At 47.8% G+C, this 21156-nt stretch overlaps 2 protein-coding genes across 2 annotated transcripts in view; one reads left to right on the forward strand and one right to left on the reverse strand.

Annotated features, from left to right (window-relative positions):
* Positions 1-8383, reverse strand: part of PLAA (phospholipase A2 activating protein) — a 192908-nt gene extending 184525 nt beyond the window's left edge. The window contains exon 1 of the mRNA XM_078676710.1: positions 8016-8383. Within this exon, the coding sequence (XP_078532836.1) occupies positions 8016-8164 (149 nt within the window). The 5' untranslated portion in view covers positions 8165-8383. The remainder of the gene's footprint in view (positions 1-8015) is intronic.
* The window catches only part of IFT74 (intraflagellar transport 74), a 452022-nt gene continuing 439178 nt past the window's right edge, over positions 8313-21156 (forward strand). The window contains exon 1 of the mRNA XM_078676711.1: positions 8313-8498. The gene's annotated coding sequence lies outside the window, so the exon portion shown is untranslated. The remainder of the gene's footprint in view (positions 8499-21156) is intronic.

Genomic DNA, 21156 nt, shown 5'->3' on the forward strand with positions numbered 1-21156 from the left:
ATCTTTGGGAATAACCCTGGACTGTAATTTGAACATGCGAGACCACATCTACTCGATGGCCTAATCAGCCAGATTCCACCTGAGCTACCTATGGAAACTGAAACCCTTCCTTGACACTACCTACCTAAAAAGCGCAGTCCAAGCGCTAGGAATCTCTAGACTGGAATACGGTTGTTCCACTCCCTCAGGCTTACCCAAGATCTCCCTGGCACCCCTAAAAGCCTGCCTTAATGCCGCCACCAGACTTCTTACAAGTTCAAAAAAATTTGACCATATCTCTCCACAGCTGAAAGCTTTGAACTGGCCCCGGCTAGAGGCCAGAATCCAACTCAAACTGGCTTGCATCACACACAAAGCTTTATACTCCAACTCCCCTGCCTACCTTGCAAGAAACTTGTGTTATCCAGCCGAAGCAGAAACTCCTGTTCCGCCAGAGACCTTTTACTCCAACCTGCACGGTTTAAGAAAAAAAAAAACCTTATAACTCTGGATCCGCTCCAAGAATATGGAACTCTCTCCCGCCTGCCATCAGAAGAATCCACTCTCTGGCACGCTTCAAAAAGGAGGCCCAAACCTTCCTTATGGGTAAATTCCTCTCCTAAATGCTGCCTCCTGCCGATTCTCAGTCCTTGACCAATACACAGTCCTTGACCTAATACTGACTAGCGCCTCCCTTCGGAATACCGTCCTACCTCTTCAAGAAATCGGGGGCCTTATCTGGAGTTAATTATATGTAAACTGTTTCATACGTGTCCGCTTAACTGTTGTGATTCCTTGCTTATTATACACTGCTATGTATCCCTTGTAAAGCGCTCTGATACCCTAGGGTCAAGTTCGCGCTCTATAAAACAATAAAATACAAATACCTGAATGGGTCTGTGTGAAAACAAGAGCACAATGCAAAGGACAAGGTGAAAAAGAAGAGATGGAGCCTGGAATAATGGCCCACCCTTCCAAATGAAAAGGCAAAAAAACTGGGAAACCAGGCTCTGAACAGACACTTGCTCAGGTCCCCTCTCCTCAGGGAGAAGACCTGTCAGCCCCAGAGGAAACTCGGTCCCAGGAGCTTGGGTCTTATATTACAGAGCTCTTGGCCAAGGGGGGCCCTCTAGGGAAGATCTGTGCCAGGGGCAGAGGACTGGTTCCACTCTAGAGAGCCTGAGACAGAAAGCTGCTGATCAGGAAAAGGAAGAGGTCAGTGGCTCCCACAGGACCTATTGGAGGAGGAACTTCTTATACTGAGGCCAGAGACCCCAAACCTGGTGCCTCTAGGAGAGTAGTAATGCCTCCGCAGTATAGAGAATTTCTCCTAACATTGGTCAATGACATACCCCTAACTGGGCATCTTGGCCAGGCCAACGTCTGGATTAGGTTAGTCAACCACTTCTAATGTGCACACATGATTAGGCAAAATGTTGTTACTCAAAGGGTAACAAAGCCAATAGCAGAAATGGTCACAGTGCTAATTGTATACACTCATGGTTTTTCAAAGGAAGTAACCAACACCAGAATCCTTGCTTACTACACTAATCTATGAGATTCCATATAATAAAATGACTATCTACAGACACTGACTCAGTGCAATATCAAACCATTTTTAAAGATATTAAATCAGACCTACTGCCTTTGTTGACATTTTTCATAATGAACGCATTTGAAATATTGCAACTGACATAACTATCACTATTAAACCAATTAGGCAGGACCCTTCATCAATGGCACATTATCAAATCCAATTTAGGACTACTATGCTCAGCACAAACTTTCCTACAAGGGAATCATCAAGTCATAAACTTAGAAATATGTATCAAATTGGAATTCCAAAAATATTTGCAACCCCTCTAAAAATAACAGCAATTCAGACTGTGAAAATCTTCTACCCCTAGGACTTTGTTAGACAGATAACCAACACCAGGGTCATTGCCTATTATAGTAATATCAGTATTCATGTACTGCTATACTGTTCTACAGATTTAAACACAATGTGATAACAATTCACCTTTAAACGTCTAATGGCTTTAAAATGTGCTTTTCACAAAGTCAGGTTATTGCTTTTATCATATATGTTAATAATACACAGATCAGACCAATGGCATCCAACATAACACTTTGAAATAAACCAAGACAGATCTACAGCCTTTATTATTGCCTAGTCAATCAACTGCACCAGGCCGGTCCCAAACCCATCTGCAAACGGAAGAACGTTATGTGTGGAGTTAGCTACCCCACCATGTAAAAAAATGTATTCTAGCCAAAGAAACATCAACCAACATAGTGGCCTTGGGAAGAGAGTAATCTCTTTCACAGAGATCTGTGATGCCTTGTGTTGGAAGCCAGAGATCCCTGTAAGCCATAAAGCCAATACCGCTGCTTTCGACCAAGACCATCACCCTTGGGACATAGGACCATATGCGAGACAGGCAAGTTAGCCTAAGTGGCAGCGGAGAAGAAAAAAGGCAACCTTCGTCTGCTTGGCATCAGTGAGACCAGATGGACACAGTCCGGACACAAAAGACTAGCTCCAAGAGTAATGCTGCTATATTCTGGACAAGAGAAAGTGAATGCCCCACACTCGGGTAGTAGCACTGTTGCTAACATCTGAAGGCAACATAGCTCTGATTGGATGGGAAGCCCGCGGTCCCAGAATCATCACAGCGACCTTCTGCACAAATAGGATCAACACAAATGTTATCCAGTGCTATGCACCAACAAATTACAGCAAAGAAGACGAAAAAACTGTTTTACAACAGACTGCAGTCGATCCTGGAGAAATGCCTTGAGCGAATGTATGCAAAGACAAGGGTACCCCTAACTTAAATTCCCAAATCAGGGAATATAACTCACATGTAGTATAATTTATCTGTAAAAAATAATAAACAATATTTTTGATACCACTAAATAGAGGTTGCATTATATGTTCTTGACATAGAATATTTAGGTCCACGAGTAATTTCAACTTTCCTAAATTGTGATATTTACATGCGAAATGCCTTGAACAAGACATCACCATACTGATGGGGAACATCAATGCCAAGATTGGAAGCAATAGCACTGGGTACGAAGAAGTCATAGCCAACCATGGATTGGCAACATGAACAATCTTTGTGCCCTGAACAGTCTGGTGATAGGCGATAGTGTATACCCCACACAAAGTACACAAGGCAACGTGGGCGTCACCAGACTATTCAACAGAGAATCAGATTGTCTAAGTCTGCATTGCCAAGACCTTCTGAAAGTCTCTGCAGGATGTGAGAGTGATGAGGAGTGGATGTGGTGTCAGACCATCAACTTATCGTGGCCAGGCTAAAGCTGAAGAAAGCATGGATGGAACCGACAAACCAAGGACAAAGATGTAACACCAGCCTCCTCAAAGATGCTCAGAAACGGAGTGAATGCTCAATCACCCTCAGTACCAAAGCTCAAGTCCTGTAAGAACTAGAGGATCACAGAGACCCAGTAAAAAAAACAGTGGGAGAAGATCAAAGAAACAGTGACATCAACCTACCAGGAGGCACTGGGTCCCAAGAAACACCAGCATAAAGAAGGAATCTCCACAGAGAATCTCTGAAAAATGGGAAAGAAAGCTGCAGTCAACACCAGGTTAACAAGAGCAGAAAAAGCGAACGCTCAAGACGAGTACACTAAAACCAACAAGGAAGCTAAGAGAAGCTTAAGAGCAGACAAGAGAAGATTCATTGATAGTCTTGCCAGAGGAAACCAGGAAGCAGCAAGACATGGAAACTTAAAAGCACGCTACGACATAACAAGGAAACTCTCTGGCAAACTCTCTGGCAATACAGCAAGCCAGAAAGACCTGTGCAAGACAACGCTGGGAAGACAATCATGGGTAACAATGAAAATGAGTGAAGCACTTTGAAGAACTGCTGAACCAGCACGTTCCGCAGTCGCCACCCAACATACAGCAAGCTGACATGTACTTGCTAATCCACTGTAGCAGACCAACCAAGGAAGAAATAAAGCAAGCCATAAAACATCTGAGATATGTTAAGGCAGGGGGACCGGACACCATTCTTGCAGAGGCAATAAAAACAGACATTGAAACATTAGTAGACATGCTCTACCCCTTGTTTGGAAGGATCCGTGAAGAGAAAAAGGTGCCGCCAGACTGGAAGGAGGATCTCTCATCAAGATCCCAAGCAAGGTAACTAAGTGTGCAAACTACAGAGGGACAACTCTTCTATCAACCCCAAGCAAAGTATTAAGAGTCACCCTGAACAGAATGAAGGAACAAGTTAATCAGCTGCGAGACCAGCAAACTGGCTTCTCAAAAGGTAGATCCTGCTCAGACCAAATTGCAACACTGCGCATCATCATTGAGCAGTTGATGGAATGGCACCCCCTACGTATGTCAGCTTTAACAACCATAAAAAGGCATTCAACAGCACGGACAGAGACCCTTTGAAAACTCCTCTGCCACTATGGTGTGCAGATAAAGTTGCAAGAATCATCAGGAGCCCCTACGAGGGAATGACCTGCCAGATATGCGGTCAACCCACAGAAGCCTTCCAAGTGAGAAACGGAGTCCACCAGGGTTGTTTGCTCTTGCATTTTCTCTTCCTGCTGGCCATAGACTTGATCACAAACACATCCACAGCAAGGAAAAGAAATGAGATCCAGTAGACATCTTGGACGCAGCGTGATGATCTGAACTTTCTAGACGACCTGGCCCTACTCTCCCATACCCCTCTGCAGATGCAAGAGAAGACTGACAATGTGGCAGCCTCATCAGCACAACTTGGCCTCAACATCCACAGGCAAAAAAACAAAATCCTGAAGGCTAACACAACCAGCACAACTGCAGTCACTCTTGCAGGCGATATGTTGGTTGAGGACTTCACCTACCTGGGCATTGTCAATGATAAGCAGGGCGGCACAGACGTCAAGGAAAGAATCGGCAAAGAAAGGGCTGTATTCATTCAGCTAAAGAAGTTCTAGATCTCCAACAACCTAATGCTGCATACCAGGATCAGGCTTTTCAACACCAACGTAAAATTAGTCTTTCTGTATAGAGCAGAAATTTGGAGGACAATAATGACCACCACCAACAAAGGACAGACCTTCATCATCAACACCTGTGAGGAAAATTCTCCAAATCAGCTAGCCAAACACCATCAGCAAAATTGACCAATGGCAGCAGACTTTGAAGCTCCCTGCTCATGAAAAAATCGCGAAACGGTCACATCCTTTGCAAGCCCGCATCAAAACACCAACAGGCAAGCCCTGACCAGAAACCTTCAATGGAAAAATAAAGAAGTCATCCAAGAAACTCATGACAACCAGGCCTTGAGGCTGACTGTGATGAGATTGGTTACACATGGAGTCAAATTGAAAGAAATGCTCAGGACTGAGATGTCTGGAGAGTCCTCGTTGATGGCCTACATCTCAGGAGAGTTAGTAGGCATAAGTAAGTAATAACTAAGTCACTCTAATCAAGGCTACTATATTGAGCACAGGCTTCTCCATAAAGAAGGTATCAGGTATAAAAAGTCATATAACTGTAAATATACACAAACAAATGACAGTGGGCAAAAAATATACAACCCCCTCGTAAAAAGGGATAACAAACTATTACTACAGTGCAAATCTTGTACCCTCAAACAATGTCTAAGGAGGTAACCAACAACAACATTGTTGACACCACAGCCAACTCAGCCCTGCTATGATGAATGCATGGCACTCTGTTTCAGAGACAGCACACAACTTCTGCCTAAACAAAAGCTGTACTCAAAGGACACAACATTTGGGTGGAATAAAAGCCCCTCTCCAAGTAAAGCTTTTTCATTTGTTTTCCTGTTGATCACATAAGCTCGCGAGACAGAGTGCTGACAGGGCAGACCTAAAACCAATAGACCTATTGTGCCTGGTAGAAGTTTGATACGTCTTGGTATCCACATGAAAAGCATACTGACACTTACTGCTATAACTGAGCTGTAAACAGATGGATGCAAGGAATGCAAGCAAGAGGTATCATTCATAATGTATCTGGCTCACGAATATGTTTCTATGTTGTAACCTAACTCAGTACATAAAAAGTCATAAAATCCCCCCTCCATGACTAGTAAATATTCACAAGGAATGACCCTCACCATGCCACCCCACTTTGAACCCAGCCATATGCAAATCAGTCCGGGCCCTGCTGGATTAGAATAGTGCAGACCGATCTGCCAGGCCAGGTCGTCCCCAAACTAAAACACAAGCAACCCAAGGCTCGTTACGCCCTCATTGGTGCTCGCCAGTTGGAAGTAACTTGGTTCCAGTGGCACAGTGACCAATGTCTGGGTATATACCCTTGCCATCTAGGGCGGTACATGAAACACACAAAAAGGTGATGGGAGGAATGCTTACAATAAATTCAAATCACTTGCAGCATTCCAACTGATCATTCTTTTCCCACCATGCCAACTCAGTTTGAACCATGCCAATCCATCAACCAACCAATCAATCTTGACCCTACTCCAATAGGAACAGTCCGGCCCGAACTGCCAGGCCAGATCCTACCTGAATCAGGAAACAGCAACCCCCAACTTAATGGAACTCCACTTGCTCCCCCTGCAGGTCAGCACTATCTATAAAACCAGTTAATCTAGAAAGCCATAAAAAAAAGGCAACCCACATATCTGACAGACAAGCTCACCATCTCCAGCGACTCTCATAACAACTGCAGACAGTACCTAGGAGGATTGAAGGAATTGTACTACAAAAGGAAATAACAAGGCAACAGGGTTTCAACATTTCTGCACCTAAAATCTACAATTATATCCCGTAAGACGGCCCCAACCACTCCAATATAGGGAAGAACTGACGACGCCCCTCTTTAAAGAACACTACATTGCGACGCAGTACAGCTCCAATTCGGCTCTGTGAACCCACCTACCCCTCCTCTCAATCGTTGACAGTATATTTGACTTTGTATTGCGCTCGGATGCCTTTTTGCTATGCTCGTATATTACAATTCCTCACTGTTGAGTTCGGTTACACTTTGCTTCAAACACTCAGCCCTACATAAGCCAACTGAGCGGAGATCTCAAGAGTTCCCTTATGTTTGAATTGAGGATTGTAAATCAAAAGTTAACATTCGTATGCTAGAGTGGGGTCAATAAGACTGAGGAACCCACAAACGATTACTTTCCAAGTAGCCATATATTTGACATCTTTTGTCAGCTCCGAGTCACTAGTATATGCAGTAGACCGCTGTGCTCTCTACCATTCCTATGTGACCCTTAGAGTATATATCCAGTCACATCCCTTTCCTATGTATATTGATAACTCTAATCACTAGTATATGCAGTAGACCTTTGAACTATCTACCATTCCTATGTGACTCTTAGAGTATATCCAGTCATATCCCTTCCCTATGTATATAGAGATAACTCTAATCACTAGTATATGCAGTAGACCTTTGTGCTATCTACCATTCCTATGTGACTCTTAGAGTATATCCATTTGTATATCCTTGTGTGACTCTACATCTTGTACATTTGCAATTGTGTTCTGTTTGTATCCTCTATGTAACACATGTAATCCTAAATCCTTATGTTTTTCAACTGGTCCTTATGTAAAGCGCTCTGACACCTTCAGGTAAAGTTCGCGCTATATAAAATCGCATAAATAAATAAATAAACTATTCAGCCAACAGCATTTTGCATGTTGGACTTTCTGTTAGACCAACGTAAACTGTCAAAGGTGAAACTAAAAACCCCACAAGTCATCTCTGTATTAAGCTGCAAGAATGTCTGTGTGAGTCAAACATGGTATAAAGTCTGAGCCGCTAATGTGTGCCTGATATAAGGACTGCTACTGTGTTGTTTAACACTTCCGTATTAAACAAAACCGGAGCTTTTCTAAATTGAACAATGAGTGTGACTCACAGGATGACAGGTCTGTTCAGACCACCCTGGAATCAAAGGAACATCTTGGAATATATGGACTCCCGAAAACCAGGCGACTACCAGCCACTGATTGGTTCCGGCTCCCCCGCATGCTCAGTTACTTACCCGTCGATGGGTGCCCACAGACGAGCAGTGCGGTCCCGGGACACGGAAATGAATCCACCCGGGGGGTGCAAGGCTTTCGCCAGCCCCCTGACGTCCAGCTCGTGGCCCGGGAGCGAGCAGCTCAGCCGGTAGCGGCCCGCAGGGGCCATGGTCGCTTCACGTGCCACTCAACTCATCGGGAAGTGATAAGGTGCGGAGCAGCAAGAAGGCAGTACCCGGCAACCCTGACACAGCAAGAGCCCTCGCGCAGGTTCCGCGTCATCGCCAGCGACGGAAGTGACGAGGGTGGGCTCGGCCATGTTAAGCGTAGGCCCTTCGTGTCCTATGAGACTAAGGGGCGGGTCGCCCCCATGAACTGTCACCAACGTGACAAGGAGTGCGTATGCAGCCTGGCTTAGTTTCGTTTCGTCAGGACGTTGTCTCGGGCGTCGCGCTGTTGCTATGAGACGTCGCGGGCCTGTTCGAGTTCAGCAGAGAAAATAGGTAAGGACTCCGGTGTGATGGTGCACTTCCCTATCCCTACTGACCCCAGATCACTTAAAACAACTAGGCTGATTATGGAATTTGTTCAGTTCGTAAAATATATATATTTATTTGTATACATCTTTTTATTACGAAAAAAGCAATGAGGCATAACAGTTGAATTGTAACCTTAATAGTAACACAGCACAATCAATTATCCATAGTTAGTTGTATAGTCAATCGTGAAATACTTCCCATCAGTTCGTAAAATAGTAATGCTTGTATTTCGAGCAGGCAAGGTATCATTTGCCATACACCTCTTTCACCGGTATTGAGGGTAGGAAACAGCCGTGAATTTTGAGGCTCAGAGACGATGGATGAGATAGGTGAGGGAAGCGGGTGAAAAGGGCACGGTGCTCTTCAGATCGGTATCTAACTTTAAAGAGTAACTTATTCTTGCTGTCAGGATGTAGTTTCGGTCGGGATTATATGGGGTCGAACACCCCCCAAAATCATTGACATGTTAATGGTTTGTGTGGTACCTAGTCTGGAACACCTTTGAATATATTGCACTTTTCGACTCTTTCAAGCTTGTGTGATGCCAAACAATATTAGATCATATGATAAACCTTCAGCAGCAGAGGCACTAAAACAAACAACTGAATGCGCCTGCCCGAGGCCACGCAGTGGCCATAAGGAGGGCGGGCTACTAGTCACGGAGGGCTGTCCCGCCCCCGCATGACGCAGTAGTTCCTCACCCGAGGCAGTCTCCCCTGGTTGGTGGAGACTGGTAAGTGATGCACGTCCGGGGCGGCTGGGAGGAGCCGTCTGGAGTACTTCAGACCTCTGCCCCGCTGGGGAGGCCTCTTTGCCGCCCCGGACGTCGCAGTTCCATGTTGGGACACTCTTTTCCCCTGACCCTGACGCCGTGTGGTGTGCCTCTGTTTCACTGTACAGAGGCCTGGTCTGGCGTCGGTGATTTGTTGTTTCGCCGGGTGGCGTCTCTGGCGGTGAGTTTTAGGGTCCCTCCACTAGGGGTTTGCCCGTGGGGGGCACTGTCCCAGTCCCGGCCATGGCCTTGCGCAAGTAGATTAATGGAGGCCGTGGGCGTTCGGAGGTAGGGGAGCGGGACAGGGGTCGGGGAGTGTAGGTTTGAGGCCCGCGGGTCCACCTACGAGAGTGTATGCGCGTGGGGCCTTACACTGTGCCTAGTCCTGGGACTGTTGTGCGTCCCCGAATGTCTTGGCCTGGGCCCCGAGGGCAAATTTGGGCAGGTGTGGTCGCATTGCTCCTCGTGCCCCCCGGGGGTGTATGGCGAGGGCCGGAGCATCTGCTTGCCGGGTGGCCCCTCCGGGCTGCATGCCACCATGTTGCAAGTACGATCACGATTTGAAGATCGAGTTTTCCGTTTTATGCAAAAGTTAATGTCTGCCGATTTCTCTTCTTCCTAGCCCCGCGGCCCTGTCTTCCCGGGTCGCTGATACTTAGGCCTTCAGTATGGAAGTCGGAAAGCCTGTGATTAGTCAGGATATGCCGTACGCTGCGGGGGTATTACCGTGCACAGTGTATATATATAGATATTTCATCTGTACAATGTGGGGGTTCACATTGTTTATGCGGTGCTTGCGGGGGATTATTGCAAATGTTCAGAAGTTAAGTAGGTGACGTGCAGTAACCTTATAAGGGGCCCCGAGGTGCTTAGTTCTGGTCTGTTTGTAATGAGCTCAGTGGCAATGCCGTCTACCTCTGGTGGCGCAGGTTCGAAGGGTGCTGGCTAAGTTAGGTGGGGGAGAAAACAAACAGGCTTTCGATTGTGTACTGCCCATGTTCTGTCCCGGGGGTGCAGCCGGGGGAGTAGGGCTGCTCCCGCTCTGTAAGCGGGGAATACGAACTGTTTCATGTGAATGTGCGGTTTTAGGAACTTTCGTTTGAGAAAGAAAGTCAATTAATTCCCCTTCAAGCATGGTCAGTTAGAGAGGGATCCTGCTGCCCCCGCATCCCTCTGCATTTCGTGTTTTAGGAAAGTTAAACTTTTGTGCTGTCAACATCCGACTGGCATCGTAAATCTTGTGCAGCTCGGGTTAGCGCAGTGGAACAGTGTGCATCTTGCAAGCACGGAGTCGAGGGTTCGAACCCCCCCTTGGGGCGCGCGGGCTTTCACTAGCATAAGAAGGTTCGCGTTTGCAGGCAAAAAAGGGCGCATGTATGCCATTCTATTTTCATCTTCTTTTAATTAACGGGTGTCAGGATAGATGTCCACGATCCATCAGAAATGTAGGTTTAACATTACATTTCGTCGGAATTGATGCATTGTAATACTTCCTGGAATACATGTCAGTCTGCCCCCTCCCTGCGCCGCATGTAGACGGGGTATCCTCACCTAGAGTTGGTGGCATAGGGCTTATCAGTCCCCGTACTTGATTTAGGGAGGGTCATACTTGCCTTGAGGTAGATGACATTCAATTTACTGCATTCTTGTTTTGTTTTGCTCGGGGCTTTCGACAGGATATGGCCTCCGCTTCGTTCGTGGGGGACATTAATGGTCCGGGCATTTTGGTCTTGGCATCTGTGTGGCCAATTACGTAGGCAGTGTGCGTGTCCCGGTCCGGCGCACGAGGGTAATGGCGTCCGGAGTAGTATTTACAAAGTCGGCATGTTTCTTAATGGCTGGCGCACGTGGGTATTGGCAGCTGTGAGCGGCCAGCTGCCTGGGCAGCATGTTTCGCAATTTATGGCGCACGTGGTCAATGGCGGCAGGGTGCGGCCATTTTCTTGGCCCGGCGCATGTGGGTTTTGGCGTACGAACGCGGCCTTCTCTTTCTGTCGTCGCGGAGCTGCCGTTTGCCGCTATTCTTGTGATATATGCGGGCTGCTTAATGTGGGGCCGCTCTCATGGTCTGTATAGTCTGAACTGGTGCATTTATTCTGCATTAACGTGTGCCTGCGGCGATGCTTTAAGGCCAGATTATAATTTCATGGATAGAAAGAATGCCTTCTGCAGCATGGTGTCTTTCGCCGGCTTTGGCCTGGTCGGCAGCCAGTTTGCGGGAGCTACAGTTTAGAACTTTGCGGGGTGAGGGGGGGTCGCAGCCCGGGTCGGTTACAGCTCGGGGATCCTTCTACCCTGTGCCCGCGAGGGGACTTTAGGGACCCGGGTTTGTGCCGCGGCGGGGGTCTGACTCAGCTCGGGGATGCTTCCATCCTGTGCCCGAGAGGGGATTTGGGTCCCGGGGTCGAGCCTCGGCGATGCTCCCGAACTTCCTGTGATTTGTACGCTATGCATTTCTCCCGTGCCAAAATGTACGCGCCATGTAATACAAACTGGAACTAGGTATTGCGCCGCGTTGCCTATGCCGCGCCTCGCTTGTGCCATTAGATACCGGAAAAGAATTTCTTTTCTTGCTATTTGGTTAAGCTCAGTGGGTTTCCGCTTTTGTAACAGATACTTTGTTACGTCAGTTTATAATTTTCAATCCTAATGTAGTACTGTGAGCTATTAACTGTCATCACAGACTTGCCTGCGAACTGCAAGTTATAGGATTGGAGCCTTATGTTTCACCAGTCTCATTATCCTAATGTTCCAAAAAAGTGTTTGTGTGGTTAGGAATGCACTATTATTGGTAATGCCAATTCCAACTATTGTGGTATGTTCAGAGTCTGGAGTTTGTGCTTTCCATAAACACTCAAAAATATATGGTCTACTGCTATGGATGCATTTCATTACCACGCCTTGTTCCTGATTGTCTTATTTAACTTAGATTATGAGAACTCAAGGATGCCAGGTTTTGCTAGCAAAAGCTGCCCAGGGAATATTCTGTGATGTGAGCTTACCGCCCCCCTGGTATTGCTGCTCCCGGCATAAGACCCCCTGGTGCCTGAGTTCGCAGTACCAGTAGAGTCCAAAATGATACCCTAACAGGCAACTTCCAGTTCTTGCAGAGGTCTAAATTGGATATATCGCGCGACCCAATTATTGATAGAAGGGAACTTTAGTGGATAGGTGGTGACCTGTTCGACATTAAGATCTTACGGTAGTTGCACCTACCCTGTTCAGTACTTGAACCCAACCAGTGAGTTACTCAAAGCAGCATTGTTTGCTTGCATTTGGTGTGTGTCTACCAAAAACTTTGTTATTCGGTATGCTACATCACTGTCCAATATAGTCTTTATTTCGCATATTAATAAAACATTTCCTTCTTGAGATTAACAAATCTGAGACTATGTTTCCTGCAGATCATAACAGTTGGTTATACTTAGTTTTACACATAGCAGTGTATAGTCGTTAGGTCTTCCCTAGGCAGCACATGCGCTGTCTTTCGAGGCATGATGCAGGCACGATAAGGGCATGATGCCCCGCCCGCTCTCTGCCCATCTTTTTCTTTTATCAGATCTTTCATTTTGTGTTTTAGCATGAGTTGCCGAAGAGATCCAAGTATGACCTGCTCATTCGTACTAGTAGTGGAGGTTTAATAACTGATTTTGCCTCGTGTAAATTCTGGAAGGGGTAGTGACACTGGGCGTCAAATCGTACTTGTATCGGGTTTTTCCTCTTATAGCGTTATACTATAGCTTATGACTCTACTCTAATGTAGCCCTGGTACTCCCTTATCAAGTTATAAATCAGCATTGCAGGTATCTATCTACAATGGTGGTGGGAGTATGTCATCAGCATAGCAGGTGTTAGACCTGTTCTAATAACATTATAGTTGGATGCTGGACTAGAATTTGAGGATAAGACCCTACACCTGTTTCTTATATGTAGAAACTCCCTCACTGAGACAGGCATAAACAGGAGCGTGGCGGCAGCGGGTGCAGTGGCACCATGGACCCTGTATCCTCCTTATTGCTGTAGTTTGGCATGGATGCAAGTTTATCATTCTATCACCATCCTGGGACCCATATTCTCCCTTTTCAAAATAAACAAGGCAATACGCAGCTATAGATAATGCTGCCCTCCGGGCCATGTTGTGGAAAGTGACCTGACGTCAAGGCAACGCACGATTACTTTATTTGATAGTTCAGCCTTGCAACTCACACGCAGGTAATCTCTGAGGAAAATCCAGTATCGTTTCATGTTAATTATTACTTTCGAAGCACTTACGTTATAACTTGGTCCCATTTACCACTATAGAGGTCATCATCCTACTAAATAGGCACATCGGCCGCTCTTTTCAGACCTTGGTTTTTCTAACATGCGGCGAAGTGCTAGACATAACACATTCATACGTCACACGCACAAAGACTGGATATGCCACACTCACATAGTCTCAAACTTTGTCAGCTAGGTATAGGTCCCCGCAATTACTCCAGTAAGTTAAACAGGAGGCTAGATATTATTTGAGATAATAGGGGTTTAATTGTTGTAGGAAGGTAGATCCCTGACTATGGTTGCCCCCAACTTTTTGCCTGGTGTTTTGCTGGTTTTCTGACTTAGTTGACCTGGGACACTGCTATTCAGGGCCCCAGGCCTACTGCTCTCTCTGTAAAATGGATTCCATGTACCTTAGGTACATATCTAAATTGGATTCTGAGTCACCTTATCAGTCCCTGTACAGTGTACCTTAGGTACCCAGGGCATAGGTGTACCCAGGGCCTACCAGGGGCTGCAGCATGTATTATGCCACCCCTGGCTGGCCATCCAAAACTGACACAACTGGCTGCACGACAGCTGGGGCAAGGTGGTGTACTCACCCTTTGCTTTAGATATAGTATACCTATATCTAACCCTAAAATGGACACACAGATCTCCTATCAGTCACTCCTATGGCAGGCCTTAACAATCCTGAAGGCAGAGTGCTTGGAATCGTGTGAGATGGTGCTCTGGCATGAGCTGAGCCTGTCTGCGGCTTTCGGGATCCATCCCTTAGCCGTTTCCATGATATCGCATACCATATACTCTTAAGTGCATTATAATCCTCGCGGTTATATGCCAACTCTGGTATCGCTTTATCAAAACATGTCGAGTAAGGTGTCATACGAATTGGAATACTAACCCCTCGCCAATTCTGGCGACGGGGTTAGCATTCCACCCTTCTAGAGGGACACGACATGTATGTAACCCCTAACCCCGGTTAAAGTCAAACAGAGCCTCAGCTCCACAAAATGGATGCTGCCACCGAGACACAAGTCTGCCCTCCTGCTGCTGGGAGTCCTCCCAGAGCAGGAGACAAGGACAAAGGGTTTCCTGCCAGGGGCGGTGCCAGCACCGTCCCAGACAGGGTTTTGTGTATTGTAGGTAGGCAGGGCTTTAGAGGAAGGTGACTGCACGTGGCACCCCGGTGCTCACTGTGCATAGGCTGGCTGGAACCAGTTCCAGGGTCACTCCAGACCCTGTGCTGGGGAAAAGCCCGCCAAGGAAGTGGGTGTAACCACCCCCCTCCTAGTCCCACCCCTAGGGCAGGACTTAGTCGCGTGCCAGCCCCTTTTTACAGGATAAAGGTAGGAACTGGCCCCCTTCCAAAACAGATCGTCTTTGAATCCTGAAACTACTTTCTGCGAAAGGAACTCAAGACTTCTTCCTAAGATTTCTCCCTTGTGACTAAGGAGTAGTCACCCTGCATCCGCAGGCACCATCTAAGAACACTGCGGTCTGCTGCAAGTCCTTCCTCCGGAATCCGACTGCCCAGCTCGACGAGAACCGGCTTCCCTGGCACCTCTGACCTCTACCCACCTCTACAGCCCAGCTGAGAACCGTGGGTGCGACGAGACCTCAAGGGACCGACCATCTGCAAGACTGCACGACTTCTTTCCAGCAAGCCCGCCGAGTGAATTCCTGGTGAGTGCTTTGGGGTCCGAGAAGCCCCCACCCTGAGCAGCTCCAGCACCGAAGAGCAGCCCCCCAGCATCTCCACGATCTGCGTGGGGCCCTTCTGCTTTTTGCTGCTCACCGCGTTGTTTGGCTACTAGCCCGCTGGCTTGTGGCCTTCCTGACGACGCCCAACGACATTTCTGCTGCTGGTCTGGTTGCTCCAGACTGGCCCTTGCTTCCCTCCATCGGAGAAGTACCCTGGACCCTCCTGGTCCACTCAAGACGCCATTTTAGGTCCACCGCGTGGGCCTTGCATTTGCCAAGACTTGTTGCCCAATCCTGGGTCCAGCGACGTCGACAGCAAGAACCTTCGTGGGACAGCTCGCACCTCCATCCTGGTCGCCGACAACGCCTCCTGGTCCGAGAGACTGCAGAGCCCAGCAGCGCCCACTCACCTGACTGCGGTGACTTCGCCCGGTGCCATCCTGGTGCCCACTTAATCACTGGCTAGTGATTCAAGAACTTGGTCCCCTCTGCTTTCAGGTTTTCTTCTTCCTTGATCCAGGCTTGGATCCATCGAACTTTTCTTCACTGGTCGCCTGCCAGCAACTTCTTCCTTCCAGGCTCCTGGTCCGGCAACGAGATCCCCGACGTCTTTTCAGACCTATGCAGCTGCAGCCCCTGGGCTAGGTAACTTCGGCACTCCGGTGTCCCAGCATAGCCTCACTATCCAAGGGTCAGGATCCACTGTCGTTTTCTCCCTACCAGGTCGGGTTCGCCCGTGAACACTAACTTTGTGAATTCTAGCTTCCATAGACTTTGTCCCGCATCCCGCGTGAGAGTGCACACTCTGCACCCGAGTCCCCTGGGCCTCCTAGTAGTAATCTAACGATTCCCTAGTCCAGTCCTAGCGATTCCAAAGCCTATTAGAACTGTTACTTACCTGCTAGTAATTCGCATTCCACTTTTTAAGTATATGGTTTTTCGTGCCCCTCGGGCATTTGTGTATAACGTGCTAACTTAAGTATTTTCGTAAGAGTTTTGTTGTGTGCTTAGCTCCCTGTCTCATAAAGAGCCAGGGTAGTCTTGTTATAAATAAATACCCTGTTTATTTTCATAACAACTTGTGTGGTGTCCTTTCACTGGGTGTTCAAGGGGTAATGTGATGGTAAAACAGCTGGCTTAACACGCCCTCTAGAGTCTTAGCCTTAGACTGCTCGTATCCATGCTACTAGGATAGCTGGTCTATAAGGTTGACTTACAACCAATCATCAATAAGGGTTGTTTGGACTGATATATAGTGATCACTAGAATAGTGAGCACTGCACATCAGGCCAACTTCTCACATTGGTGAGCAGCGGTTGGGATTTGAGCTTGCTGTTGTTTTACCACACATGCCCTAAGAATATCTTGTGAAAGATCACATAAGTACTAAAGGTACATATAACTTAGCTTAGAATACTCTGAGTTCTACTGAACCAGCTGTTGTAGCTCCTAGGGCCTAGCACACCCTAAACTACAACTCTAGCAAGGGATCAGTAGGCAAACATATAGTGTAGGTAAGTGCACCACTTACACCTCACTAGAAAAGCATGTCTACCCAGGGAGATTCTACTGAGACTCCCCTGGTCAGTGTTGACCCTCCACAGGTCACTTCAAGATATGCAGCTCTCAGTTTCCAGGAGATGAGACAGATCTGTGTCTCCAGAAAACTGAAGCAGGGGTCTAACCCCACCATTCCCTTTCTGATAGGTCTCTTAGAGACATATGATGCCAGAAAGCTTTCTCAGTTACATGAGAACATGCCAGCCTTAGAGGGAACCTCTGGGGATCCAGACCTCCCCAACACTGATACTGCAGTGGAGGAGGAGGATCAAGAGGAACTCTCTGGGGATGAGGTAGACAAAGGTCTTGAGGTAGTCAGAAGGCTAACTAGGACCAACTTAGACCTACTTGGGGAAGGATCTGGGGGACCCCCAGTACTGACCCGAATAAGGCCTAACCTTGGAGTTAGGAGAGATAGATCTCTTTCTAGGGACTCCATTAGATCTCTGCACTCTAATGCCTCTTCTCAGGGGAGAAGGAACTCTCCCCAGAGGAGATTGACTTCCCCTCAGAGAAGAGAGCATGAAGCAAGGATGAGACAAGCTAGACTGAGGATTGAAAGGGAAGAACTTGCCCTGGCCAAAGAAAAGCTTGCATTTGCTAGAGAGCAGAAAATGAGTGGGTTAGCTCCCACTGGTGGCAGCAATCTCCCAAGAGATAGAGAGAAGGGTTTAGATACTAAACACCTGACTAAAATAGTGCCCCCCTTTAAGCAAGGGGATGATATCCAGAAATGGATGGCTGCTCTGGAGAGGGCCTGCACTGTGCAGTGCATTCCCCAGAGTCAGTGGGCAGCTATACTGTGGCTCTCCTTTGATGGTAAAGGTAGAGATAAGCTCCTCACTACAAGAGTAGAGGATGCTAACAATTACCAGGTCCTGAAGAATACACTGGTTGATGGGTTTGGTTTAACCACTGAGCAGTACAGGTTGCTGTTCAGAGACACCCAGAAAACTCAGTCTCAGGACTGGTCTGACTTTGTTGATTGTGCCACTAAGGCTTTGGAAGGCTGGCTACTGGGTAGTAAGGTTACTGATTTCAAAGGATTGTATAATCTAATTATGAGAGAGCAAGTCTTAAATAATTGTCAGAACCAGTTATTACACCAGCACCTGGTAGACTCTGATCTGACCTCTCCACAAGAATTGGGTAAGAGGGCAGACAAATGGGTCAGAACCAGGATTAGGCCCAAGAACCAAGGTGGTGACCAGAAAAAGGAATCAACCAAGACTCAAGAGAAGGGTGGGAATAAATCTACAGATCAAACCACATCAGGGCCCCAAAAATCCTCTGAGGGGGGTGGGTCCCAGAATCCTTCCAACAACCAGAAGAAACCTTATTGTTATCCCTGTAAACAGGTGGGTCATTTAAAAACTGACAGCAGTTGCCCCAAGAATAACAATAAGGAAAACATACCCCCAAGTAACATTCCCAAACCTCCTGTTACTACTAGTAGTAATCCCCCAGGTGGTGGGAGTGCCCCCAAGAATTTGGGTGCATTTACTTTGGGAGTTCCTGGGGACTCTGGCCTAACCAGGTCCCCTGACTTAGATACTCTTGTCTGTGAGACTGGCATGGGGTTTGCCAACTTCACAACTTGTCCCAACACTTTGGGCAAGTACAGACAGGAGCCCCTCATCAATGGTATAAAAGTTGAGGCCTATAGAGATACAGGGGCTAGCATCACTATGGTGACTGAGAGTCTAGTCCCCTCAAGGCAACTTTTACCTGGTGCCACATACCAGGTGACCAATATTGATGGAGTACAGAGAGATCATCCCATGGCAGTGGTCAATCTCAGCTGGGGAGGTGTCACTGGCCACAAGAGAGTGGCAGTGTCACCAAACTTGCCTGTAGATTGCCTACTGGGGAATGATTTAGAGCTCTCAGCCTGGGCTGAAGTAGAGCAAGAAACCCATTCTAAAATGGTAAACATCCATGGTAAGGTTAGTGGGGCAGTGGTAGCCACAGCCCCAGTCCAAGATATCCTCCCTGAACAGGTCAGGAGGGCTGTGCCAGTCACAGCCCAATCTCAGACAACTTCCTTCCCAGAACAGGTTGTCAAGGCTGTGATGGTCACAGCCCACACCCAAACTGAGCCCCCTCCTGAAAAGGTTGGGAGAGTTGTGATGGCCACAGCTCAAACTCAGACAGATGATAGTGTAGTGAAGCCTGAAACTATGGATCACTCCACTCAGACAGAGAGTATTGAGGAGGAAGAGAAATCTCCCTCCCACCAGACTTTAGGAAAGGGTCAGCCTCCTCAGGGAACTGATCTGACCCCTTGTGAAGAAACTGCCACAGAGGTAGTCAGGCCTAGCCTGGCAGAACCCCTGATGTCAGTGGACCCTTCCAAGGTGGGACCCAGTCTGGAGCAGGTAACCTGCCCCTCTCTACCCTGCCTCAGTCAGCCCAGGGCTGTAGAGGTCAGGGAGGCCAGTGTTGGACCCCAAAGGGCCCCCTGTCCAAAAGAATTCCCCAATCAGCAGATTAAGGGCACTGAAGCTAGTAGTCCTAGCCAAGTGAAAATAAAACACACTCCTGAGGGATCCCCCTTAAAATTAGTTAGGGACCTCCCACAGATGGACACTGTTGGGCACAGCCAAACTTGGGACCTGAGGGCCCCAGACCTGACCTGTCCCTCCAGTAAGCCAAACAGAGGGACCCAACCTCCAGCTGTAGGTAGCCAGAGGTTGACCCTGAGAGCCCAAAACAACTCAGTCTTGGAAAGAAAGGCCTCTATGGTGGAAAATGATTGGAGGAAGCTGAGCCCAAAATTAGTGGAGCCTCACTTCAGTACTCCATTTCAGCACCAGCCTTTTACTTTGCCAAAACACACCACAGGTAGAGATTCCCTATGGTGGAGACCCTCAGACACCCTTAGGGTGAGGGATTGCTTAGTGGACCATGAGATAGGGGGTAACCATGCCAGTGCTGGTACTTCCTTATATGGCCACTCAGGCAATATAGGCTTACCTGGCAAGGCTAGCCTTATCTCCTTTCGTTTGGGGGGGGTTATGTAGGAAGGTAGATCCCTGATTATGGTTGCCCCCAACTTTTTGCCTGGTGTTTTGCTGGTTTTCTGACTTAGTTGACCTGGGACCCTGCTATTCAGGGCCCCAGGCCTACTGCTCTCTCTGTAAAATGGATTCCATGTACCTTAGGTACATATCTAAATTGGATTCTGAGTCACCTTATCAGTCCCTGTACAGTGTACCTTAGGTACCCAGGGCATAGGTGTACCCAGGGCCTACCAGGGGCTGCAGCATGTATTATGCCACCCCTGGCTGGCCATCCAAAACTGACACAACTGGCTGCACGACAGCTGGGGCAAGGTGGTGTACTCACCCTTTGCTTTAGATATAGTATACCTATATCTAACCCTAAAATGGACACACAGATCTCCTATCAGTCACTCCTATGGCAGGCCTTAACAATCCTGAAGGCAGAGTGCTTGGAATCGTGTGAGATGGTGCTCTGGCATGAGCTGAGCCTGTCTGCGGCTTTCGGGATCCATCCCTTAGCCGTTTCCATGATATCGCATACCATATACTCTTAAGTGCATTATAATCCTCGCGGTTATATGCCAACTCTGGTATCGCTTTATCAAAACATGTCGAGTAAGGTGTCATACGAATTGGAATACTAACCCCTCGCCAATTCTGGCGACGGGGTTAGCATTCCACCCTTCTAGAGGGACACGACATGTATGTAACCCCTAACCCCGGTTAAAGTCAAACAGAGCCTCAGCTCCACAAAATGGATGCTGCCACCGAGACACAAGTCTGCCCTCCTGCTGCTGGGAGTCCTCCCAGAGCAGGAGACAAGGACAAAGGGTTTCCTGCCAGGGGCGGTGCCAGCACCGTCCCAGACAGGGTTTTGTGTATTGTAGGTAGGCAGGGCTTTAGAGGAAGGTGACTGCACGTGGCACCCCGGTGCTCACTGTGCATAGGCTGGCTGGAACCAGTTCCAGGGTCACTCCAGACCCTGTGCTGGGGAAAAGCCCGCCAAGGAAGTGGGTGTAACCACCCCCCTCCTAGTCCCACCCCTAGGGCAGGACTTAGTCGCGTGCCAGCCCCTTTTTACAGGATAAAGGTAGGAACTGGCCCCCTTCCAAAACAGATCATCTTTGAATCCTGAAACTACTTTCTGCGAAAGGAACTCAAGACTTCTTCCTAAGATTTCTCCCTTGTGACTAAGGAGTAGTCACCCTGCATCCGCAGGCACCATCTAAGAACACTGCGGTCTGCTGCAAGTCCTTCCTCCGGAATCCGACTGCCCAGCTCGACGAGAACCGGCTTCCCTGGCACCTCTGACCTCTACCCA

Source organism: Lissotriton helveticus, chromosome 2_1 (genome assembly GCF_964261635.1).
Source record: "Lissotriton helveticus chromosome 2_1, aLisHel1.1, whole genome shotgun sequence".
In the NCBI taxonomy this organism is placed as follows: Eukaryota; Metazoa; Chordata; class Amphibia; order Caudata; family Salamandridae; genus Lissotriton; species Lissotriton helveticus.